Source organism: Mus musculus, chromosome 4 (assembly GCF_000001635.26).
Source record: "Mus musculus strain C57BL/6J chromosome 4, GRCm38.p6 C57BL/6J".
Classification (NCBI taxonomy): domain Eukaryota; kingdom Metazoa; phylum Chordata; class Mammalia; order Rodentia; family Muridae; genus Mus; species Mus musculus.
The window spans coordinates 3,993,971-4,019,937 of NC_000070.6; the positions used below are offsets into that span (position 1 = coordinate 3,993,971).

The following is a 25,967-nucleotide window of genomic DNA, read 5'->3' on the forward strand; positions in this document are numbered from 1 at the left end:
GGAACCACACTTCACAACTGACCCTTTGAAGAGCACCCCCAGAAGATACTTAAATTCTAGATTCTTTTGACTTTTACTGAGTCTGCCAATTTAACTGACTCTCCCAGCCCCAACAGAGGGCAAAATACAAAAAGGAACTTGTTTCTCCCACAGGGTGGATGCTCCAGTAGCTTGGGAATGAGCTGCTGGGATATGGTAATTAACATATGTTTCTTAATCTTGCTTTTATAGTTAATTTATGAAGCATGAAAGCAGTTTGCTAGGGGAGTAGACTTCAAGAACACAATAACTCTGAGGTGAGGGTGCCTCTAATGAATACAGATGAATGAAATTGTTCATTCTGTGAAAAATACCTAACTGTGAATCCCAGCTTGAATCACTAAGTTAAACACTGAAATTATCTCTGGGTGTGACTTTTGGATCAGTCAGTAACAACAAATCTCAGTTGACCTTCATTTTCATGGAAAGAAACAATCAGTTTTTTTTTTTATAGCTCCTTGGCTAAAAATATGATTCCATCTGAAAGTCTGGACTAATGTCACTGTCAGGAAAGCCCTGGCAAGGCTCTCTGGTGCCATGTGTCTGAGACCTTTAGCTAATGGTTTGCATTGTTAGTCAACTATGACACACTACCTATGGAGAGAGTTAACCTAGGGTAGGTTGACTGAAATATAAGACCCATTTTTATTGTAGGTGGCACCACATCATGGGCTGAGGTCCTGGACCACTGTGAAAAGCCAACAGGTAAAAGAACAGCAGCATTCATCCCTGCCTTGGATTGTTCTGGATGTGATATCTTCTGCACAACATGGACTTGTTCTTTAAAACTGTGAATCAAAATAAGCACTTTCTTCCAGAAGGGGCCTTTGTCAGTTATTTTGTCATAGCAACTGCAGCAACTCAAGAAACTAAAGCAGTAAGTTACTTGACTTTCATACTAGTGGCCCAGGTTCAAAAGAACCAAAACTAAGAATAAAAGAAAGAAAATCTGCATTTTTGTGTCCTCTTGAGAGAGGTCTTGCAGCCTAGACATGCACTGCACCTTCAGTGCCCCACAAAAGCTCAGCCAGAGCCACCTAGTTGATAGGAACCTCCATACTTAGAGGAGTTCCTGTGAACCCACCTCTATTTCTCCTAATTAATTTTTTATCTTAAAAATGTTCTTAATTGAAATAGAAACATACCACTTATAGGGTTGCAGATCTCTTTAGCTCCTTGGGTACTTTCTCTAGCTCCTCCATTGGGGGCCCTGTGATCCATGCAATAGCTGACTGTGAGCATCCACTTCTGTGTTTGCTAGGCCCCGGCATAGTCTCACAAGAGACAGCTATATCTGGGTCCTTTCAGCAAAATCTTGTTAGTGTACGCAATGGTGTCAGCGTTTGGAAGCTGATTATGGGATGGATCCCCGAATATGGCAGTCTCTAGATGGTCCATCCTTTCGTCACAGCTCCAAACTGAACTAACCAGTACCCCAGAGCTCTTGACTCTAGCTGCATATGTATCAAAAGATGGCCTAGTCGACCATCAACGGAAACAGAGGCCCATTGGACATGCAAACTTTATATGCCCCAGTATAGGGGAACGCCAGGGCCAAAAAGTGGGAGTGGGTGGGTAGGGGAGTGGGGGGAGGGTATGGGGGACTTTTGGGATAGCATTGGAAATGTAAATGAGGAAAATACCTAATAAAAAATTAAAAAAAAATAGGAACATACCATTCTTCCACCTTTCATCCTTCCAGCCCATTCTAGTTACCTTCCCTCCAATTGTTCCCATATCACCCCTCTGATAGATAGCATCTTTTTCTTTGATTATATTTGTCACACACACATATGTGCATGTCTATACACACACACACACACACACACACACACACACACACACACACACACACATATATAAAGCTTGCTGAGTCTGTTTCTGTTGTTTGTGTGTATATGGTTACACTGCTATAGTTGTTGAAATGGGAGTGACAAAGAGCTATTTTTATTTTTCAAACAACAAACAAACAAAAATACACTCAACAACAACAAAAGAAAACAGTAACGTTGCATTTAAATGACACTGGAAGGACATTCTGATCCACAGCAGAACATACTTGTCTTTGGGTTCTGTCAGAAATACCTTTCTTCTTTGAAGTAAGCCTGATGTAGCAATGGGTCTCAGACGACACAGGGCATGGAACTTATTGTTAAGTTTTCTTCTTTTGGCCAGTGAAGCCCTCTGTCATATGAAAGACTCCCAGGTAGTCAGCTATAAGTATTCCTGTCTTGATTGGCAAGATGCTAAAAAGAACACAAGTGTAAACATCTTTGTTATCATCTGTGAAAACACCTTTGCTAGGTAGCTGAAGATTGTCACTTTTGTAGAGGAGTTGCATGTTCAAACACTCATCATGGAGGCTTGGGCCGAGAGGTTTCCTCCTTTGTTTATGACATTGGGTTCACTTGTTTTGGTCTCCAAAACATCACCAGTTTAGAGTACTGTGTGTACTCTAAAGCATCTATTTTAGGGTACTATGATTGTCAGCACATGTTTGGAATAGATGGATCTGGCTGGAAACTTGATTCCAGCACTTTCAATGACAGCTTAGGCAACATACCAGGTTATAGGCCTTCATGTCCTCAGGTAACAGCTGAGGGCATACCTCTTCCTAAGATCACTGTGATGACGAGATGCAATAGGTCTTCCTGCTGTTGGCCACCTGACCTAAGATGTTTATCTCTTCCATACCATCTGTGCCTGGGAAGACTCATAGACACCCCTAACCACTAGCCCACACTCTGCCCCTGTTGACCTTGAGACTCATGTTGCAGACTGCGTAAAGTGACAAGCAGATACAGAAAACCTAAGAATTTTTTCTAGGTGTGGGGTAAGGCCTCCAGGTGCTGTGTGTCCTCCCCAGCTTCAGCACTGGTTAATTGCTAACATATTGGAGAGTTTTCCATCAGTGTTATAAACCTCCATTTGTTCCCCAGTGTCCAGGCTGATCTGAGACTCCCCCTTCTGGCTTAATTTTTATGTACAATATGCAGGACACTCAGGATAGGAGCCCAGTTATGAGGCACCCTGATCCCCTCACCTACTTTTCCATTTCCTTTTGTTCTCTCACCTTACATTTACTCCTGAGAAGACAATTCCTATCATGATAGGGGTTTCTTTGTCTTGTTCTTTTGTGTAATCCTGATCCTTGAATGGGAATGCTGAATTACTCAGACACTGCTTTCTACACGTTGTTTGCAGGACTCTTTGATAATTTTTTTCATTGAGCCTGTTTACCTTTCCTCTGCTTCTCCAGAATGATCTAGCACTTTCCCAAAACATGGCCCAGAATGGGTATGCCATTAAAGAAATATGATTTCCACAATTATTCAGAGCAAAAAAGGAGAAGCTTCATATTCTTAAAGTTGGCTTTGTCATAGCACAATCTGATATTATGCAAGAAATAACCCATTCTGCTGTGGAAATGCATACTGTCCAATAACCAGATATTATGATAATCTCTATGCACTGCAAAACATGGTCAGTAATTTGCGGACAAGAAAACTGAGGCCAGGAGAACACGGGACATGTAAAAATTACAGGCTTGATAAAGAGCAGGGTCATAACCCTGGGTTTCAAATTGCCACTTAAAGATTCCTTGTGCTACCTTCCACAGCCTCTTTCAGCCACAGAGGTCCCTCCCATGGTAGAGAAAGTATGGGAAAGAGAAATGATTGAAAAATGAGTCATGTTTCATTGCATAAAATAGATAAAATTAACTAATGGTAAAGGTACATCTATGGCTGTCAGCCATATGAGAACTCAAAGAATAATGCCTATACTGAAACAGCTGAAGAACCATCAATGTCATAAGATGTAGAGCTGGGTACAGAGCAGGTGGACTAAGATAGAAGATGGCTTAGTTGGCCATCATTGGAAAGAGAGGCTCATTGGTCTTGCAAACTTTATATGCCTCAGTACAGGGGAACGCCAGGGCCAAGAAGTGGGGGTTGGTGGGTAGGGGAGTGTGGGGGAGGGCAAGAGGGGACTTTTGGGATAGCATTGGAAATGTAAATGAAGAAAATACATAATTTAAAAAATGGCTCAAAAAAAAAAAAAAAAAAAAAGAAGTAACAAGATCTTGGGTCCCAGGTCCCTCAGAGACCAGTCTGCATAGGTCAGCTCACAGACTGCGAAGGGTGAGTAAGCGGACTGCAGAGGCGACACAGCTTCTGGGACTGGCAGAAGCAACACAGCTACTGAGAGAGACCCTGTTTTAGGCTCCAGACATCTGGGCACTTTCCCAGCCAGAGGAAAGGTGTCTGCCCGGGAGGGCTCTTTCAGAGAGGTGAGGGAGGTATCTTGGGTCCCAGGTCCCTCAGAGTCTAGTATGCACAGGTGAGAGTGCAGACTGCAGAGGCAACAAATCCTCTGGGACAGGCCCTGTTTTGGGCCTTCATCTTCAGCCAGGAGGCAGGTCCAAATGCCAGATATCTGTGCACCTTCCCTGCAAGAGGAGAGCTTGCCTGCAGAGAGTACTCTGAACCCTGTGACGCAGGAGAGACTCCCAGGTCTGCTGACAGAGGCTAACAGAATTACAGGAGGAACAAGCTCCAACCAGAGACAACTATAACAACTAACTCCAGAGAATATCAGATGGCAAAAGGCAAACATAAGAATCTTACTAACAGAAACCAAGACCACTCACCACCATCAGAACCCAGCACTCCCACCTTAGCCAGTCCTGGATACCCCAACACACCTGAAAAGCAAGACTTGGATTTAAAATCATATCCCATGATGCTGGTAGTGGACATCAAGAAGGGCTTTAATAAAGAAATACAGGAGAACACTGCTAAACAGGTAAAAGTCCTTAAAGAAATACAGGAAAACACAACCAAACAGGTGATGGAATTGAACAAAACCATCCAAGACCTGAAAAGGGAAGGAGAAACAATAAAGAAAACCCAAAGTGAAACAACGCTGGTGATAGAAACCCTAGGAAAGAAACCTGGAACCATAGATGCGAACATCAGCAACAGAATATAAGAGATGGAAGAGAGAATCTGAGGTGCAGAAGATTCCATAGAGAACATGGATACAACAATCAAAGAAAATGCAAAGTGCAAAAAGATCCTAGCACAAAACATCCAGAAATCCAGGACACAATGAGAAGACCAAACCTATCGATAACAGGAGTAAATGAGAATGAAGATTTTAAACTGAATGGGCCAGCAAATATCTTCAACAAAATTATAGAAGAAAACTTCCCAAACCTAAAGAAAGAGATGCCCATGAACATATAAGAGGCCTACAGAACTCCAAATAGACTGGACCAGAAAAAAATTCCTCCCGACACATAATAATCTGAACAACAAATGCACTAAATAAAGATAGAATATTAAAAGCAGTAAGGGAAAAAGGTCAAGTAACATATAAAGGCAGGCCTATTAGAATTACACCAATTATTCTCAACCAGGGACTATGAAAGCCAGAAGATCCTGGAAAGATCTTATGCAGACCCTAAGAGAACACAAATGCCAGCCCAGGCAACTATACCCAGCAAAATTTTCAATTACCATAGACTGAGAAACCAAAGTTTTCCATGACAAAACCAAATTCACACACTATCTTTCCACGAATCCAGCCCTTCAAATGATAATAAAGGGAAAACACCAACACAAGGAGGGAAACTACACCCTAGAAAAAGCAAGAAAGTAATTCTTCAACAAACCTAAACGAAGACAGGCACAAGAACAGAATCCCAACTCTAGCAACAAAAATAACAGGAAGCAACAATTGCTTTTCTTTAATTTCTCTTAACATCAATGGACTCAATTCCCCAATAAAAAGACATAGACTAATAGACTGGCTACACAAACAGGACCCAACATTTTGTTGCTTACAGGAAACCCACCTCAGGGAAAAGGACAGACACTACTTCAGAGTGAAAGGCTGGAAAACAATTTTCCAAGCAAATGGTCCAAAGAAACAAGCTGGAGGAGCCTTCTAATATTGAGTAAAATTGACTTCCAACCCAAAGTTATCAAAAAAGACAAGGAGGGGCACTTCATACTCATCACATGTAAAATCTACCAACATGATCTCTCAATTCTTAATATCTATGCTGCAAATGCAAGGGCAGCCACATTAATTAAAGACATTTTAGTAAAGCTCAAAGCACACATTGCACCTCACACAAAAATAGTGGGAGACTTCAACACCCCACTCTCACCTATGGACAGATCCTGGAAACAGAAAATAAACAGAGACACATGGACACTAACAGAAGTTATGAAACAAATGGTTTTAATAGGTATCTACAGAACATTTTATCCTAAAAGAAAAGGATATACCTTCTTCTCAGGGCCACATGGTACCTCCTCCAAAACTGACCATATAATTGGTCACAAAACAGGCCTCCACAGATACAAAAATATTGAAATTATCCCATGTATCCTATCTGATCACCACAGACTAAGGCTGATCTTCAATGACAACATAAATAATAGAAAGCCAATATTCACGTGGAAACTGATTAACACTTAATGATTCCTTGATCAAGGATGATATAAAGAAAGAAATTAAAGACTTTTTAGAGTTTAATGAAAATGAAGCCACAACATACTCAAACTTATGGGACACAATGAAGGCAGTCCTAAGAGGAAAACTTATAGCCCTGAGTGCCTCCAAAAATAAATTAGAGAGAGTGTACACTAGCAGCCTGACAGCACACCTAGAAGCTCTAGAACTAAAGGAAACAAATTCTCCCAAGAGGAGTAGATGGCAGGAAATAATCAAACTCAGGGCTGAAATCAACCACGTGGAAACAAAAAGAACAATTCAAAGAATCAACTAAACCAGGAGCTGGTTATTTGAGAAAAATCAACAAGTTATATACACCCTTAGCCAGACTCACTAGAGGGCATGGGGACAGTATCCTAATTAACAAAATCAGAAATGAAAAGGAGACATAACAACAGAACCTAAGGAAATCCAAAACATCATCAGATCCTACTACAAGAGGCTATACTCAACAAAACTGGAAAACCTTGATGAAATGGACAACTTCCTAGACAGATACCAGGTACCAAGGTTAAATCAGGATCAGATTAATTATCTAAACAGTCCCATTTCCCCTAAAGAAATAGAAGCAGTCATCAATAATCTCATAACCAAAAAATGCCCAGGACTAGATGGGTTTAGTGCAGAGTTCTATCAGACCTTCAAAGAAGACCTAATTCCAACTCTTCCCAAACTATTCCACTAAATAGAAATAAAAGGTACAAAATAAAAAGAAATAAAAGGTACTCTACCCAGTTCATTCTATGAAGCCACAATTACTCTGATACCTAAACCACACAAACATCCACCAAGAAAGAGAACTTCAGACCAATTTCCCTTATGAATATCAATGGAAAAATACTCAATAAAATCCTTGCAAACTGAATCCAAGAACATATCAAAACGATCATCCATCCTGACCAAGTAGGCTTCATCCCAGGGATGCAGGGATGGTTTAATATACGGAAATCCATCAACGTAATCCACTATATAAACAAACTCAAAGACAAAAAACACATGATCATCTCGTTAGATGCTGTGAAAGCATTTGACAAACTCCAACACCCATTCATGATAAAATCTTGGAAAGATCAGGAAATCAAAGCCCATATCTAAACATAATAAAAGCAATATACAGCAAACCAGTAGCCAACATCAAACTAAATGGAGAGAAGCTGGAAGCAATCCCATTAAAATTAGCGACTAGACAAGGATACCCACTCTCTCGCTACCTATTCAATATAGTACTTGAATTTCTAGCCGCAGCAATTTGACAACAAAAGGACATCAAGGGGATACAAATTGGAAAGGAAGAAGTCAAAATGTCACTATTTGCAGATGATATGATAGTATATATGTGACCACCAAAATTCCACCAGAGAACTCCTAAACCTGATAAACAGCTTCAGCACAGTAGCTGGATATAAAATTAACTCAAACAAATCAATGGCCTTTCTCTACACAAAGGATAAATGGACCAAGAAAGAAATTAGGGAAACAATACCCTTCACAATAGTCACAAATAATATAAAGTACCTTGGTGTGACTCTAACTAAGGAAGTGAAAGATCTGTCTGATAAGAACTTCAAGTCTCTGAAGAAAGAAATCAAAGAAGATCTCAGAAGATGGAAAGATCTCCCATGCTCATGGATTGGCAGGACTAATGTAGCAAAAATTGCTATACTGCCGAAAGGAATCTACAGGTTCAATGCAATCCCCATCAGAATTCCAACTCAAATCTTCACTGATAGAGAAAGGGCAATTTGCAAATTCATCTGGAATAATAAAAAACCCTAGGATAGCCAAAGCTATTCTCAACAATAAAAGAACCTCTGGTGGAATCACCATCCCTGACATTAAGTTGTACTACAGAGCAATTGTTATAAAAACTGCATGGTGCTGGTACAGTGACAGACAGGTAGATCAATGGAATAGAATTCAAGACCCAGATATGAATCTACACATCTATGGTCACTTGATGTTTGTCAAGGGAGCTAAAACCATCCAGTGGAAAAAAGACAGCATTTTCAATAAATGGTGCTGGCACAAGTAGCGGTTATCATGAAGAAGAATGCAAATTGACACATTCTTATCTCCTTGTACAAAGCTCAAGTCTAAGTGGATCAAAGACCTCCACATTAGACCAGAGACACTGAAATTAACAGAGGAGAAAGTGGCAAAAAGTGGGCACAGGGGAAAAATTCCTAAACAGAACAGCAATGGCTTGTGCTGTAAGATCAAGAATTAACAAATGGGACCTCATAAAATTGCAAAGCTTCTGTAAGGCAAAAGACACTGTCAATAAGACAAAAAGGCCACCAACAGATTGGGAAAGGATTTTTACCAATCCTAAATCTGATAGGGGACTGATATCCCATATACACAAAGAGCTCAAGAAGCTGGACTCCAGAAATTCTAATTACCCCATTATAAATGGGGTACAGAGCTAAACAAAGAATTCTCAACTGAGGAATATTGAATGGCTGAGAAGCACCTGAAAAAATGTTCAACATCCTTAATCATCACGGAAATGCAAATCAAAACAATCCTGAGATCCCACCTCACAGCAGTCAGAATGGCTAAGATAAAAAATTCAGGTGACAGCAGATGCTGGTGAGGATGTGCAGAAAGAGGAACATTCCTCCATTGCTGGTGGGATTGCAAGCTTGTACAACCACTCTGGAAGTCAGTCTGGAAGTTCCTCAGAAAATTGGACACAATACTACTGGAAGATCCAGCAATACCTCTCCTGGGCATTTACCCAGAAGAAGTTCCAACTGGTAATAAGAACACATACTCCACTACGTTTATAGCAGCCTTATTTATAATAGTCAGAAGCTGGAAAGAACCCAGATGTCCCTTAACAGAAGAATGGATACAGAAAATGTGGTACATTTACCCAATGGAGTACTACTCAGCTAATAAAAACAATGAATTTATGAATTTCTTGGACAAATGGATGTATCTGGAGGATATCATCCTGAGTGAGCTAACCCAATCACAAAAGAAATCATTAGATATGCACTCCCTGCTAAGTGGATATTAGTCCAGAAACATAGAACACCCAAGATACAATTTGCAAAACACAAGAAAATCAAGAAGAGGGTAGACCAATGGGTGAATACTTTATTCCTCCTTAGAATAGGGAACAAAATACCCATGAAAGGATTACAGAGACAAAGTTTGGAGTTAACACGAAAGGATGGACTACCCAGAGACTACCCTACCCAGGGGTCCATCCCATAATTAGCCACCAAACCCAGACACTATAGCATATGCTAGCAAGATTTTGCTGAAGAGACCCTGGTATAGTTGTCTCTTATGAGGCTATGCCAGTGCCTGGCAAATACAGAAGTGGATGCTCACAGTCATCTATAGGATGGCACATAGGGGCCTCAGTGGAGAAGCTAGAAAAAGCACCCAAGGACCCGAAGGCATCTGCAACCCTATAGGTGGAACAACAATTTGAACTAACCAGTACCCCTGGAGCTCGTGTCTCTAGCTGCATATGTGTCAGAAGATGGCCTAATCGGCCATCAATGGGAAGAGAGGCCCCTTGGTCTTGCAAACTTTATATGCCCCAGTACAGGGGAATGCCAAGACCAATAAGTGGGAGTGGGTAGGTAGGGGAGCAGGGTGGGGGGAGGGTATAGAGAACTTTTGGGATAGCCTTTGAAATGTATATAAAGAAAATATCTAATAAAGAATAATAAACTAAAAAAGTACATAAAAAAGAAAATAAAAAATAAAAACTATAAATAACATTAGGAATTAAAATACTAATAAGACTTAAATATAGAAAATATAACATCTAAAATACAGAAATTTTATTCTTTTGGGTTCTTTAATATGCTGAAACCAATTTTTATACACCACAAACATTCTTCTCCAAAATTGTTACTTATTGCTTCAAATAAATGTGCACTATATTACAGAAAAAAAAAGAAGTAACAAGACAGAGGAAAGACTCATTTATCTCTACAGAAAATCGTGGCTGGTCATAGAGTGTGCTCCTTGTAAAGGTACAGACCCTGTGAGGGGAGGCACAGACATATGGAGCAACACTGAGAGACTGGGATGAGCAGTGGACCTGGCCAGTCAACAGTAGCCTGCTCCCAGGCCAGTGTGCTCAAGCTGCTACTCCTGAATTTCAGAAATGAAGTTCAGTTTGGACATAGGGGTGGGGTTGAGAATGATTCTCCCTTTTCCTTCCTTCCTTCCTTCCTTCCTTCCTTCCTTCCTTCCTTCCTTCCTTCCTTCCTTCCTTCCTTCCTTCCTTCCTTTTTCTTCTTCCCTCCACTCCCACCCCTCCCTTCCTCCTTTTCCTTCCTTCAATTCTTGTGTGTGTGTGTGTGTGTGTGTGTGCAGGAGAACTGAGAACCTTGTGCATGCCAGGCAAGCAGAGTGCTACCCACCCATACTCAGTCTCCCCCCCCCTTTTTTTTTTTTGCAGGATTTTAAGATGTTTTGCTCTGGAATTCTTAAACTATTTATTGGTAAAAATTATTAGCAATTGCCAGTTTAACCAACACTTCAGATTTTTAAGGTGTGTAGCTGACTCTCTGGTATTGTACCTGTCATACAATCATCTCCAAATGTGTGTAAGAACATCTTTACTAAAGCAACCAAACAACTTTTAAATCTGTCCAGATTCCATTTTGTAAACCCATTCATTTTTGACAATTATCAAATGTTAAGATGCCAGAGAGGGATAGCATTGGGAATGTAATTGAGGAAAATAAGTAATAAAAATATTAAAAATTTAAAAAAAGATGCCAAAGAGGGTCTCTGACCTTGTAGTGGTGGTGGTGGGCACAGAAAGTGAATAAATTTGAAACTGTGCAATAAAGGGTCATGGGGATGAAAAAGAGTATGGAGAAGATCTTCCTTAAACAAAAAGTCCATTAATTTAACTAGTATTTGCTGACTGGCTCTTCCAGGGCCTGGCACATGGGGAGACATGGAAACTGGTGCTGTTACCTTTTTAGAAACACTATGAAGTATAAAAACTTGGGCATATACAAGTAGAGCTGCTCCTGGAGAATGGCATCTATGATTTTCCTAACTGCATATTCTGGATCCAGAATTGGTAACAGAGTAGGACACCTAAGGAAGAAAAAAACCCTCAAGTTAAAAGAAATCATTCCCTAAGATTAAGGGTGAAATTTACAAGACATTGTTGTTAGACCCTCATCCCTCTCAATTTCTAAATTTCTATATTTACTCATTTATTGTCAAAGTAGTACTAGCATGTCTGGAGTGTGAACTGGAAACGCATTGTAAATCAGGATGTTCATGTTAAAGATGATCATCCATGTAACACTTTATTGAGTGGTCTAAGTGAGAAGTGAGCCATTGGGAACAAACTGGGTATCTGTGTCTGCTAGGGCCTGAACGTGTTCCCCAATTTTACATTTAAGGCTAATCTCCACATGATGGGTCTGGATCATGACTTGGGTTTTGGAAAGTAATTTAGGTCATGAGCATGGCACCTTTGAGAATGGGATTGGTGCCTTTATGAGACGAGACACACATAGGTGGACTTTCTCTCTGTCCTTTCCTTGGCAAGGAAAAGGAGAGATCCATTTTCTTTGGCAAGCAAGATCTAACTAAAAAGAGCTATGAGCCTCTTTTCACCCTGGCTCTTGGATGTACAGCCTGTAGTGGGTAAGACCTTTCTATGTTTAATCCAGACGTGGTATTTAAGGAATGTGGTGGTTAATCAAGATATGTGGTATTCTTTTAAGGAATCTGAGAGCTGTTTTCCGTCAATGACTTCTAGTTTTCCTGGAGTCAGGGAATGGGTCTGAATGGCATTACGTGGCAGAAAGGGACGATGGCCAAGACAGGAAACAGAGAAGCAGATCTGCGGCCACAGGATGGGTACTAATTGGGCCTTGTAATCATTATCAATCAGGTCCTTAAACACACATGTGTCAGGGACAGTTCTGAAACCACTTCTGTATCAGAAAATATTTAGAAAAAGATCCAAGCAATTCAAAGAAAAGAATTGAATGGGCAGAGAGTAAATTTGAATGCCTTTAAAATCAAAAGGTATACTTACTTAGTAGTGCAACCTTCAAACATTCCAGTTTTTATAAAGAATGGGCACACAATTGTCGTTTTGATCCCCCATTGTTTCTTGGCAAGTGTTTCGATAAACATAGATTCTGCAAATCCAAGGGCTGCGAATTTACTTGCACAATAGTCTGGAAGAGAGAGAGAGAGAGAGAGAGAGAGAGAGAGAGAGAGAGAGAGAGAGAGAGAGAGAGAAAGAGAGAGAGAGAGAGAGAGAGAGAGAGAGAGAGAGAGAGAGAGAGAGAAGAGAGCTAAAGTGTTCAGGTCTGACTGGTCTCCTTGCTTTCTATATCATTGTGCAGTTCAGAGATCGCATTCTTTATGACTTGAAGTTTAATGACAACCTTGCACTGAGCAAATGTCCTGGCTCCAGATCTTTCTAACAGCTCAGGTAATCATTAGTATCAGTTTTTAGCAGTTACATTGTGCTGGCTAGTTTTAAGTCAATTTGACACAGCTAGAATTATTGAAATAATGCCTCTACAAGATGTGGCTGTAGGTTTGTCTGTAGAGTGTTTTCTTAATTAGTGATTGATGTGGGAGGACCCAGCTCATGGGTGGTGCCATTCCTGGGCTGGTGCTCCTGGGTTTTATAAGAAAGCAGGATGAGCAATCCATTAAGCACTACCCCTCTATGTCTTCTGCATCAGCTCTTGCCTCCAGATTCCTTCCCTGTTTGAGCACTTACCTTGACTTCCTTCCATGATAAAAGCTGATGAGGCTTCATAAGACAAACAAACTCCTCCCAAGTTGCTTTGGTCATGGTGTTTTTTCACAGCAATAGTAATCTTAACCAAGTCAACTGTATTTTAAAATGTGGAATGTACATTGTTTTTTATGCTATAATGAGAAGGCATCTTTAACAGATTATAGAATGATATATAATATAACCTATATGCTCGGAGAAACAAAAATGTTATGTGACTTGTTTTATTGTGATCTAGTATGCATATATTTCTGAGGTCTGTTTGTGTTGTAAAGCTTTTAAATGGCATTATATTAAGGTCACTTGTAATACTAATAGCAACAGAGGATGTGGCAATCATTTCAAATGTTCTTTGTATGGGGAGGAATATGTAGCGAGTAGCGTGGAACATGGGCCAATGAAATAATACACTAATGAACAAGTGGGCTATGAATGAGAAAGGCTGCTATGTACTCCACTAGACCATAATTTTACTTCTAAGTCAATGCTTTGCTGAACCTGTGTCAACTGCTTTACAGGACAGAGGGTGGTCAGTCCTTATTTCAAATAAATTAACCTCATGTAGTATAAATGCCTACAATAATACATAAAATAGCAAGTTACTTAAGGATTTAAGCAAGAAAGATCAGGGTGGTTAGTGGTACTTACAAGTAAATGTTCTTCCAATCATAAATCTCAGATTGTCAGTATAATGAAAAATAAATAATTCAATGGTTTAAAATGGTTTTAAATCATCACACTGACATTACCTGTACTTATGTGCAAAATTACTAGGAATTTTTAAAAAGCTTTGGCATTTGTCTTAGTTAAGGTTTTACTGCTATCAAAAGACACCATGACCAAGGCAACTCTTAGAAGGACAACATTTAATTGGGAATGGCTTACGGGTTCAGAGGTTCAGTCCATTATCATCAAGGTGGGAGCATAGCACTTTCCAGGCAGTCACGGTACAGGAAGAGCTGAGAGTTCTACATCTTCATCTGTAGGCTGCTAGGAGAAGACTGACTTCAAGGTAGCTAGGGTGAGGGTATAAAGCCCATGCTTAAAGTGACACACCTACTCTAACATGGCCATACCTACTCCAATAAAGCCACACTTCCTAATAGTGCCACTCTTTGGACCAAGCTTATACAATCCATTACAGTATTACTGGGAGGTGGTAGAGCTGTTAGGAGGAGAGGCCTAATAGAAGGAAGTTAGGAGGCAACTGAGAGTATGCCATGGAGGAGAGACAGACTGGATCCTTCCATTGCCATCTTTTTTTTTTTTCTCAACTGCCTCTGTCACATGGTCCTGCATGCTTTACTTTGGCCCAAAGCAACGAGGCCACCAAACCATGAAGAAAACCCTTAAAATTGTTAGCTAAAATAAACTCATCCTCCTTTCAAGTTGATTATCTCAAGTATTTTGTCTCAGTAGTGGTGGGGAGCGAGAATACTGGTCCCAGGAAGTGGGGCTCACTGTGGAAACTTCATGGTTTGGTTCAGAAGCTATTAGAAAGATTTTTGTCAAACTCCAAAGCAGCAGAGTCACAGACTGAAACCTCTTCAACTGTGAGCCAAATAAGTCCTTACTTATTTTGCCACAGTGGTGGGATCTGATATACACAGTCATGTTAGCCAGATGCTGCAGGTGGCAGGAAGCAATTGATGCTGTCTTCATGAAGTATAGACTACAGTGAATGATTTCAACTCTGTCTTCTACTTTGAGAGAAGGACAAAGGACTTCTTACACCTTACTTCACTTGAAAATGTAGGGGGAAAGTGGCATTTTTGTCTATGCTGTGCATTGTTTTAAGTCACATTTGCTTTAAGAGAATGCCTGGGGGTAGCGGGGGGGGGGGTGAGGAGCTGGAGAGATGGCTCAGAGGTTAAGAGCACTGACTGCTTTTCCAGAGGTCCTGAGTTCAATTCCCAGCAACAACATGGTGGCTCACGATCATCTGTAATGGGATCCAATGACCTCTTCTAGTGTGTCTTCAGAGAGTAACAGTGTATTCACATACATAAAACAAATAAATGAGGAGAGAGAGAGAGAGGGAGAGAGAAGAGAGAGAAATAGAATACCTGAATTCTGTGAATGAAAATGACTTGAGAAGGAACAGAGCTAGGTATTTTGCAGTGTTTTCCTTTACATCCCTTTCCAAAGGGGCATTCGTACCCATTCTGTTGTGAAGCAGCCACAATGAGTGACAAAAGCCGGGTTGCAAGTGTCAGGTTTGTCACTGTCAGGTCTCAGGGATGCTACACCAGGCAAGAGGGTAGAGGGAGAGGAGGGAAGAGCAGGGTCTAGAGATGCTTCTAGGCTCATCTGAGTTGTGTGATAAAGAACTTTATTTGGAGCCATTGATCCTGAGAAGCAGACAGAACTGAGGACGTGCACAATCTGCATTCTCAACAGAGTCTTAGTAAGTGGCTATGTTACAGAATACAAGACCACACTATGGGAAATACTGAGGGCTTTGACTTGTTTCTCAGATATTGGTGTGAGATTCTTACATCTAAAGATGGAGATATTATGTGAGAAGGCGAGAAGGAGGATGAACAATAGCTATGAATAACCATGCATGCTTTTCACACCCATGAGAAAGGGAACAGTGTGAGTCTCGGACTGTATGAAATAGTGCCATTTGGGTAATGGGTAGTTCTGAGAAACAGGAATCTAAGACATTTTTATTATTTACTCAAAATCTGTAGAAGTGCATGATCAACAATCTTTTTGGGCACAGAGATACATGCTTACAATGCCAGCACTTAGGAAACCAAGACAGGAAGACTGAGTTTCAGACCACCTTTGTCTTAAAAATCTAACCCTGACTCACCAAACCAAACCAAACCAAACCAAACCAAACCAAACCAAACCAAACCAAACCACCAGAACACTAAAAACTGCAAATTACTCTTTCCTGTCCATTTGTTGGGTGAGTGTCGTGACCTGCACACACTGTGGGAGGCAGACCCTGGGAGTGCCATTATTATGCAAGTCAAAGTTGTGAGAATTTGCTTACCTGACAGCCCATTTACTCCAATTAATCCAGCTGAACTTGAAATGCAAACCAAATGGCCGTGGTTGTTAGCAATCATGGCAGGCAGGAAGGCTTTATACATCTAAGAAGACCAAAATTAAAGAAAAAGAAGCTTTTAATACCCAATTACACATTATGTGCTTTCCTCCGATGTGTAAATGGCTACTGTTTTTGAAACCATTTTAAACTAATAAAATTATCTAAAATTATTTAAAGAATATTTTATGTTGTTAAGCCATTATATCCTCATGAAATATCAATAATATTAAAAACAATTTATCCAGATTAATGCTATATATAGCATATACATGCATACATACATACATGCATTGGTAAGATCATAATGTGGTACAGGAAAATCTTAGTTGCAACACTCACAATCCAAAAACCCATAAGGACTTATGGACACCATTGTTTAGATGCATATTGTGTTTCCTTCCTTGGCTTAATACAGATTTTCAAAGTTTTCCTGAACATAGTTCACAAGACACCCTGCTTCCATTAAGAAAGAACTATGTTTTAAAGCAAACTCTGCTTCTTTGAATGATGGCCTTTTAACGCCAGTTCATAAAGTAAAGTATGTTTTTGAGGTAGTAGGTGCTTAGGCTGTGTCTCAGTTATGCAGAACATCTTAATTTTTTTAAAATTGGGAACCTGGAGAAGATGATATAGGAAGAACAATGAACTTCTAAGGAGGATGTCTCGGGCGACAGGCAGAAATTTATCACAGATTCAGAGAGATTAAGAAAATGGGTTCTAGGCTGGAGAAACAGCTCAGTGGATAAGCTCAGTTTGCTTACACACATACACACACGCGCGCGCGCACACACACACACACACTCGCGCGCGCGCACACACACACACACACACACACACCCACCACCACCACCACCAAAAACTAACAGATATAATAAAAGAAATAATAAAAAAGAAGCCTCTTACAAAGGCCCCACCTCTTCACTCAACTGCTTTGTGTTGTTTCATAGAGAGAGCTAGAAAATCAAAATGAAGAAGACAGAGAGCATCCTAAGAAGGATCCTGTGTCCAGGGTCCAGTGACCCTGTTGTGACTCTGCTGTGAAAGCTGGAGCCCAGGGATCAGGCAGTTTTTTGAGCCTTTGGCAATTAAGTCACATGCCCATCTTTGGGTTAAATACAGTAAAAAGTGAATAGACAATACAGGAGGGGAATGCCAGGGGCCAGGGAAATAATAATGTTGAAGGAATAACTAACAGAGGAAGAGAAGGGAGACTAGGGCAAAATAGAGGTAGCATAGACATGAGAACCACAGAAGGAGACACCGAAGAGGACTAACTAATTACATATAATGGTAAAAGTAAACTCATGAAACACACACACACACACACACACACACACACACACACACACACACAGATGTACATATGCACAGATATATATGCACACACACACATATATTTGCACATTTGGGACAAGAGTAGTAATTCCAGTAGAGACACAGTAGTTACTAACTTCTGGATCTTTCCATTTTTCTCCTAAAGATCATGCAGGACACCAAGAACACCAGCGGGACCACTATACCCTAGCAAAAGTGGAGATAACTCCAAATGTGTTCTAAAGCTTCTGACAGCGAGCTGGAAAAGGTGGGAGAAGTATGGAGGGGGACCTGAAATCTTCTGCAAGTCCTCTCAAGAGAGAGAGCCTTGTTTAGGGAGGCCGAGCTGTGCACAGCACTGAAAACAACTGGACAGCAAACAGAGGCAGGAAGGGATAAGTTAATGGGGAAAAGAGAGAACAACTGAGTGGACAAACCCAAAATTAAGATATTAAACTGGGATATAGCTTAGTGGTTCAACACTCATATAGACTGTGTAATGACTGTGTTGATTCCTAATCTTCCCCCCATGATTAAGATGTGTGTATTTTATTTATAGATTGATAATATTGCTAAAGAGTGAGAGAAAAATACTTTAGAATGCCAGAGTAAGTTTGCATTTAGTATGAGAATAAAAAAAAATCACCCATAAATGTGCTTTGAAATTGACATCAAATGACTTTTCCATGAGGTCATCTGGGCAGTCAAGGAAATTTCTGCCTGTTACAATGCCGGCATTGTTGATGAGGATAGAGACATCACCAACTTCTTTCTTAACCTGGATTGAATAAAAAGAGTACCATCATCAAACTAGTAATTCTGTATAAGATCTCTTTCCCAACAGTTAAATAGTCTTGCTCCTTACCTCAGGCTGGCTTTGTATGCTCTTTGCAGAGTTCTCACTGCACTAGATTGCTAAGCGCAATGCTCTACACTTCACTCTCCTCTCTCTCCAGTACAGAGGTTAATGTTGGAAGGCCACTTTCCTTCTCTACTCCAACCCATCTTGCTGCTTATGCTTCATAATCATGTTTTAGGTTTTACATTGGTAACATCTCATTTCAGTCAAGTGACAGATATAAGAACAACTTTATTATAACCAAACAGCATACAGACCCCATCCTGGCATATACAGAAATAAGGAGAATGCAGGAGCGAATGGGGAAAATGATAATCTATACTTCAAACACAAGGCAGATTCGAATCTGCCTGCCTTATTTTCCTCAACAGATCGGTTTTCTTCTCTCCACCTCAAAAATTTAGGAACAAGATCCATGAGTCATGGTTGTTGTTGAGATGCCAGCTTGAAAAGGCATGTGATCACTGTTACTTTAGAACAAAGGGCTGCAGGTGACACAGTGGTCCCTTTGCCTCTAACAAGCCTTCAGTTAGTCATCTTGGCTCCTTGTGGGCACAAGCCTTTCCAGGACGATGACAAGGCTGGTACTGTTCCTATGTTTTCCTTTGTGTTCTGAATTCCAACAGTGCAATTTAGATCATACAGTATCAGTAACATACACCATTTAGAAAGGACCACCCATAGTAGTTATCAAGTGTTCATAAATAAGGTTCACAACAGTTCCTCTTGTATCTTTAGCTGTTAGTGTGTGTGCCTGCGTGTGCATGCCTGTGTATATGTGTGTGTGTACTCATGTATGTTTGTATATGTGTGTATGAGTATGTGAGTGTATGTGGATGTATGTTCATGTGGGTGTGGATGTATGTGTGTACACATGTGTGTGCATGCATGTGTGTGTTTGTGTGTATGTGTTGGTGCACTTGAAAGAATGGATAATGTAAAGTTCATCATAGTATCACAGAATGGTATTGGTGAGGTATTCTATATCACTATTGAAGGTGGAAGCTGCTGTTGTAGAGGGCCTGGGTTCAGATTAGGTGACATAGCTGTGCCAGTTTTCACATGAAACACTGAAAAAAAATCTAAATACATGTCTGCTTTGGAAAGAGGCTAGTAGTTCATCAAATTCAACTTGATTAGCAAGGGGAGTAGCAGTAAGAATAGAAATCAGATTGCCCAATAAAGGGGTATATGTCAATGACTTCAGAAAGAGATTTGGTATAGAAACAAGAACCTGCTGTAAGGCTCTGGCCTGTTAAGCATGCTAGTATCTTATTGTAAAACTCTAGGATGGCCAATGTGAATTTCCTAACAGTTCAGGTTTCCCATTCCCGACCTATTAGAGGTAGCAGGCAGCAAGGAAGATTTGTTTCTGCCAGTTACTAGGTAGTCCATGATTTTGGAAATCATCAGGAATTAGTAACCAGTTTTAGGAAAATTGTAAATGTTACAAATTAAATTCAAGAGAATAGCCTTACTTCCTTCAATTTCAGAAGATGTTATTCAGTCATAGATATGAAAATACAAACTGATTGTCATTAAATACATAACTAGGATTCTTAAATGTTACATCAGGATAAAGGAAAACTCCATAGTCCCAGTTTGTTCATATCCTACTGTTCAAAATAACTTGTCACCTAGATGAACCACAAAGCAGCACTGGACTTCCTAAACTCATGGCTAAGCTGTCACGCTGGGATACAAGCCCTCAAAGCCACTCAAGACTAGATGAGAGAAGACTCTAAGTATCATTTCAAAAATTTTCTCCATGGTCAATCTCCTGGGGGACATGCCTTACCAATTCTTATAGTTTCACTCTATCTAAAATAAGAAGTGGAATGGCAAATTTATAAGTAAAGTTGTTTCACCTAAATGCAGAAGAACACACTGCCAATACTCTTCAAGACCATAAAGTGATAAAAAATGAACAAGTTTGGAATATGACATAGCAGACCATGTCAGAAGTCAACCATATGGGACAGGCATGGGTCCTAATTCAAGAGATGTGGAAGTAATTATTGATAGAACACTTTTAGTTTGCCATTATGATCGAGGCCTTCAGTGTCTGAGTATCGACTCATGATTGCTGAAACCTGGCTAGAGAAGTTGTCTGTAGTTAGTCAAAGTCAATATGTTAATCAGCATGCTTCATAGGTAAACAGAAGCAGCTGGTCAGTTGCCTGTGCTTGGGTTGTGATCCTAGAGTAAGCCTGGGTGCGTTTATCAGCTTTGGATCTTCACACTGTATCAGGCAGAATAAATGGTTAAAAAAAAAAAGAACAAAACGATGGGAAGTAGAAAGGCTGTTGGAGCAAGCAGTCTTGCTTCTTCCCTTTTCACTAAATTCAGCAATACTCCATCCTCTAGTCAGCCGGGGAGAGTAGTGTGTGGGGTATGCATCCCAGTATGGGGATATTAGGAAACAGAAGTTCTAACGAGGGGCAAGACTTGATGAGTTAATATGTAGCAGAGGATGGCCTTGCCTGACAGCAATGTGAGGGGAGGCCCTTGGTCCCAGGGAGGTTTGATGCTCCAGAGTAGGGGAATGCTGGATCGGTTGGATGGGAAGAAGGTGGGTGGGTAGTGGATCACCCTCATACAGGCAAAATGGAGTGGGGAGGGCAGATGTGGGATGGGGCCTTGGTGGAGGGAGTAACCAGAAAGTGGGATATCATTTGATGTGAATGAATGGAATGATAAATTTAAAAAGAAAGAAAGAAAGAAAGAAAGAAAGAAAGGAAGGAAGGCAGGCAGGCAGGCAAGCAGGAAGGAAGGAAGGAAGGAAGGAAGGAAGGAAGGAAGAAATGGTTGTTTAACTTCAAAGGGGTCATGACCCAAAAGTTGAGAACTACTGATTTAGAAGGTTTGGGTGTGATTTAATTCAGTTATAGAGCAAGTGTTTAGGAAGCACCAAGGCAGTAGGTTCGAGACCTACTATCACCAAAACCAAATAAATGATCTCAGGATGAGTATTATTCTCATGATTACCTGTGAAAAACACATATTCAAATGGGAGACGTGGTAGGGTAGATATAGCCTATGATCTAACTCCAAATAAACAAGTGCACATATATTGTTTAATCTTGGACAAAGTATTTGACATCTGTTTCTCACCCCTCAAAGAAGGAAGCTTCAACCTCTTGTTCCTTTTTCCTCTGTACTGGTACAGTTAGCATAGGGTGGCGGCGGGATCCAGAGCATAGGGTACCACACAAGAATCCAGAAACTCAAGACCTGGCCATTCCTTTGTTAACTGTCAGCTCTATTGCTAAAGAAAACTATAGGCCCACACAGATTCACTGGTGGTAATAATAATTTACCTTATGGTGTTATGATATGCTATATACAGGGTATTTTGCAAAACATTTTGCATACAATAAGAATGAAAAATTCCAAATTCCCATTCCTCCCAGATTATTTGTAAAGTAGAAGGATATTGAAGACAAGTGGAAGACACTGAGACAGACAGGTCAATGAATAAAACGGGTGCATGCCAAAGTAATTGCATAGGATTCTCACAACCCACAAAACCCAATGAGACTCCCTCGATGTACCTGGTCAGCCACTCTGTACACTTCTTCCCTCCGGCTGCAGTCACAGGTGTAGGCATGTACTCTGGCAGCTCCTGCTTCCCGAGCTAACTGATGAGTCTCATCATTTGCCTCCTTGTTCACATCCCAGAGAACAAGCACTGCTCCCAGGCGGGCAAACTGCAATGCTAAGAGCCTTCCTAGTCCACTCCCAGCACCTGTTATGAGCACTATCTCACCGGCAACGTTCTTCCGTGGTTTTGAGATGACATGAAAAAGTAGGGCCTCCAAAACACTCAACAGTGATTTTCCCAAGAAAACAAGCAAGTTCTTCACTGATTCCAGGTTTTGAGACATGTTCTGGCAAACACCTTTAAAGCAAGAGAGAGTTTGGTCAGTTCCCCTTCTCTGAAGGAAAATACTGGATGCTGATACTGAATTCAGGAGTAGGCAGGAACCACAGTGACGTATGATATCTGGTACAATGTCTACACATGGGCCCCAAGTTCCATCAAGATCTGCATGCCAGCTATGTGTCACACATAACAACGTTTGTTAATTGGCAGCTGGAACCACTTCACCCAAGTGTATGCCAAGGGGTGTGCCTGTATTTCTCTCTAGTTAACTTTTGCCTTACTATGTGAAGCTCAGCCATGCTGTCACATCATGGTGTTTATGACATAGCTCTTATGGTGTTATGCTTTTGTCTCCTTTTAGGTTTCTTTTTTTTCTCATTTTTACTACAATTCTTTCATTTAGTGATGCTATTTAAGATTTGAAGGCTAGGGATTTAGCTCTGTGTAAGACTACTCATCTAGCATGTGTGAAGCCCTGGTTTCTTACTGATCCCCAATATTATGGCAAATTTGAGATCTGAGACAAAAGGGGAAATTGTAAAATCCTATCTGCATAAAGTATTAGGAGAGAACTAACTGGTTTTCCATCAACACCCTACTTCCCCTTCAACAGTTGATTGATTCTACATCAGCACCCTAACTCCTTTCCCTAAGCTGAGGGCCCCATTCAGTTAGCTCCCCTTCACTTAGGAGATTTGGTGAGACAGTCTTGGTTTCCTTCTCTGTGAAACGTGGCACAGTCTCCAATGTCCTTCTGGATCTTGGTCTCCTCTTTACCAGGTTTGGGTCTTAGGGCAGTTCTGAACCTAGGATGAGAATGCTCTATGATTTATCATAGCTCTGGCTCACAGAAAGTGTCTCAGTTGTTACCAGTTTTGGTTTGGATTCATAGTGAAGATCACCAAAAAGGCACTGATGGGTTTTTGTGAAGGGGTAAAGGGCTTTCCTGAGCTGGCTGTTCCACTGAGAGGCTCAGGTGCAGGTATAGGTTTTCAGAGTTAAAAGGACAGATGGTAGCAGCTCTTTAGTTTGCTGGATGGCTGAGGACCAACTAAATGCTTTTAATGATAATGGGTGGTTCAGTCCATCTTTAGAAGAGTTTAGCACATGAAAGTTGCTAGGGCCTAAACTAGTTTCTGGCTTATTCACACATAAGATTGACAGACAGAGAGAATGTATATGTGACCTGCTTGCTTAAGCAAGCATAAGGCTAGGTTGGTTGCATGTTATACTTATCAAGTATTAGCTTCAGTTCGTTCTCTGTGTTCTGGGCCTGGGGCTTGGATCTCATAACCTAAACTGTTCTAGATGAAGAAACAGATCTTTAGCAGATAGTTGAATTATCACAAGCAATAGTGTCATAACAGTGCCATGGGTGATGGGAGACTTGATTCAGATTAGGTCCTGCAAAGAAGAATACTGGGGCACCACCTTGCCAGTAATGAGCAGCAGGGGCTTTATGGTTTCAAGGCAGCTCCTTCTGCTCATCTGGGGCTTTCAGACTCAGATCTGTGGTTGAACTTTGGGCTTTACTATACTTTGGATGCAACAACTTAAATCCTTTGTTAACTTTGCTCTGATTTATTTCTAGAGCAACTTTTGGATGATCAGGTCTTTGAGGCACTCTGTAATGATGCCTTGGAGGAAGACACTATTCAATATGCATTTATGGGGTACATACCTGTAGCCTTCTCAGGGTTTGCTGTATGCTGGACTATGCACACAGCAAAGGGACACTATGGCCACTTCCTACACAGCAGCATCTCACTTCCATTAGCTTCTTTTTAGAAAACACACAGTGGGAGACCCAGCCAGGCCATGCTGTCCCCTTTCTGGCACAACATTATATGACATCCTACCAGAAGACAGAGCTCTCTGCTCAATAGTATCCAGCTCTGTGGAGAAATGTCAGCATGATGTAAACTCTAGAACAAGTCCCAGCTTTTTCCTCTCTTGGCAGATGTGTCCTATTTAGGAGCATGGCAGCATGTAGTAGCTTCCATGCCAAGTTTTGGGTTTCTTCTGTGTAATCATACAAGCAGTGAGGAGAGACTGTAGAGATGGGCTAAGGATGCTGCATCTGTCAGTGTCATACTTGGCAACTTTGATCAAAGTTATTTCATTGCTAGTGCCTCAGTATTCTCTAAGAAGCTAATGCTCGTGCAAATGCTACTACACTGGGGGCTGCAGGAGTGAGTAGGAGCAGCACATAGCCACTCCCAGTCTTAAAATTAAGAAACAAAGCTAGGCATCAGCCTGCATGCAGCCATTCTTAGGAACACAGTGTTGAGGAGAAATGCAGAAGAACTTGCTGGATTTTAGTCACAATAGTATCTCTCCATCTCCTCCCCAGTCTCCAGAAAGTGACATATCAGAACATGAATTCATTGTTAGGTCTGTGGTCTGTAGACAGCAGAATAACTCTCTAATGATGCCATAGGCATTCGTGGAAACAAATGGATCAATATTCTCTGGTTATATCCTCGGAAGGTGATTTAATAATCACAGCGGCAAACAGAAAGTAAATCTATGACTTCATTTTATCTTATGGATTCTTTGTTTCAGAAGATACAAGTATATTCCATTTCATAAGGCTGAAAACTCGATATCATCCCCAGTTCAAAAGCAGAGTTAACTGGGCACATAGTAAGCCCATGACACTTGCAAAGAGAAGATGGTGGTGGCAGATACACTGACAACCACAGTTTCTGCTGAAAGGAGTGGGTTAGAGGTTGCAGGGAGGTGGTTGTGAATGTATGGGCTTGGGCAGAGTACAGGAACCAGGGCCATCCGGTAGGAATCCTGTTTGCTCTCAAGGGGCCAGCATCTCACCCTTGGAGGCATAGACATCTGGATTTGCCCAGAACACCGCTCCCCTGCAGTGCTGACTTCCCTGCTGGCTGCTTGGTGCTGATCCCCAACTGCTGCCGAGGTTCCCCTGGGTTAAACTCTTCTGACTGGGTCTGGGTACCGTGGTGCCACCACTCTAGGAGCAGCCCTAGAATGTGGGATCTCCGCAACTCACCTCGCAAACAGTCCCCTCTCTGTCCCCGGTGGAGAAGCAGGCGTCTTAGGCCTCAGGCACCCAAGTCCCTGGTTAAGCAGCAAGGTTCAGATGTTTATCCCTGAGTAGGCTGGGCCCCAAGCGAAAGACTGGACTGTGATCCCTCCGGGGAGGGGCCTCGTGCAGGCGCCCTTTCCTGCAGAAGATGGTAAGGATAGTGGAGACCTGACTTGTGCCCCAGAACTGCCCATCCCTTTAAAATTTTCTCATGCCCAGGCTGGATGTAGGATTGTTAGAAGAGAATTTCCAGTTTGAAAAGGGCAGAGTCAGCGGCAGGAGATTACATAAGACCAGGTGTGCTTGCAAGCCCAATCAAAGTTTCATAGGGTTTAGGGGCCAGGTTTCCCCCCAGATATCAGCAGCTCATGGCACAGATAAGAAATTCTACAACACTGATTCTTTCACATGGAATCCGAAGTCTCAAGTGTCTGAAAGGGACGTGGGTGTGAT

At 41.2% G+C, this 25,967-nt stretch overlaps 1 protein-coding gene across 1 annotated transcript; it reads right to left on the reverse strand.

Annotated features, from left to right (window-relative positions):
- Nucleotides 1-1,971: 1,971 nt before the first annotated feature.
- On the reverse strand, nt 1,972-25,693 carry Sdr16c5 (short chain dehydrogenase/reductase family 16C, member 5). Its single transcript, NM_181989.1, has 7 exons — nt 25,479-25,693; nt 22,122-22,468; nt 18,355-18,486; nt 16,338-16,437; nt 12,611-12,755; nt 11,527-11,652; nt 1,972-2,285 (listed from the first exon to the last, which is right to left on the reverse strand). The coding sequence occupies exons 2-7, from the start codon at nt 22,452-22,454 to the stop codon at nt 2,192-2,194; spliced, it is 930 nt and encodes a 309-aa protein (NP_871789.1). The 5' UTR covers nt 22,455-22,468; nt 25,479-25,693; the 3' UTR covers nt 1,972-2,191.
- Nucleotides 25,694-25,967: the final 274 nt, after the last annotated feature.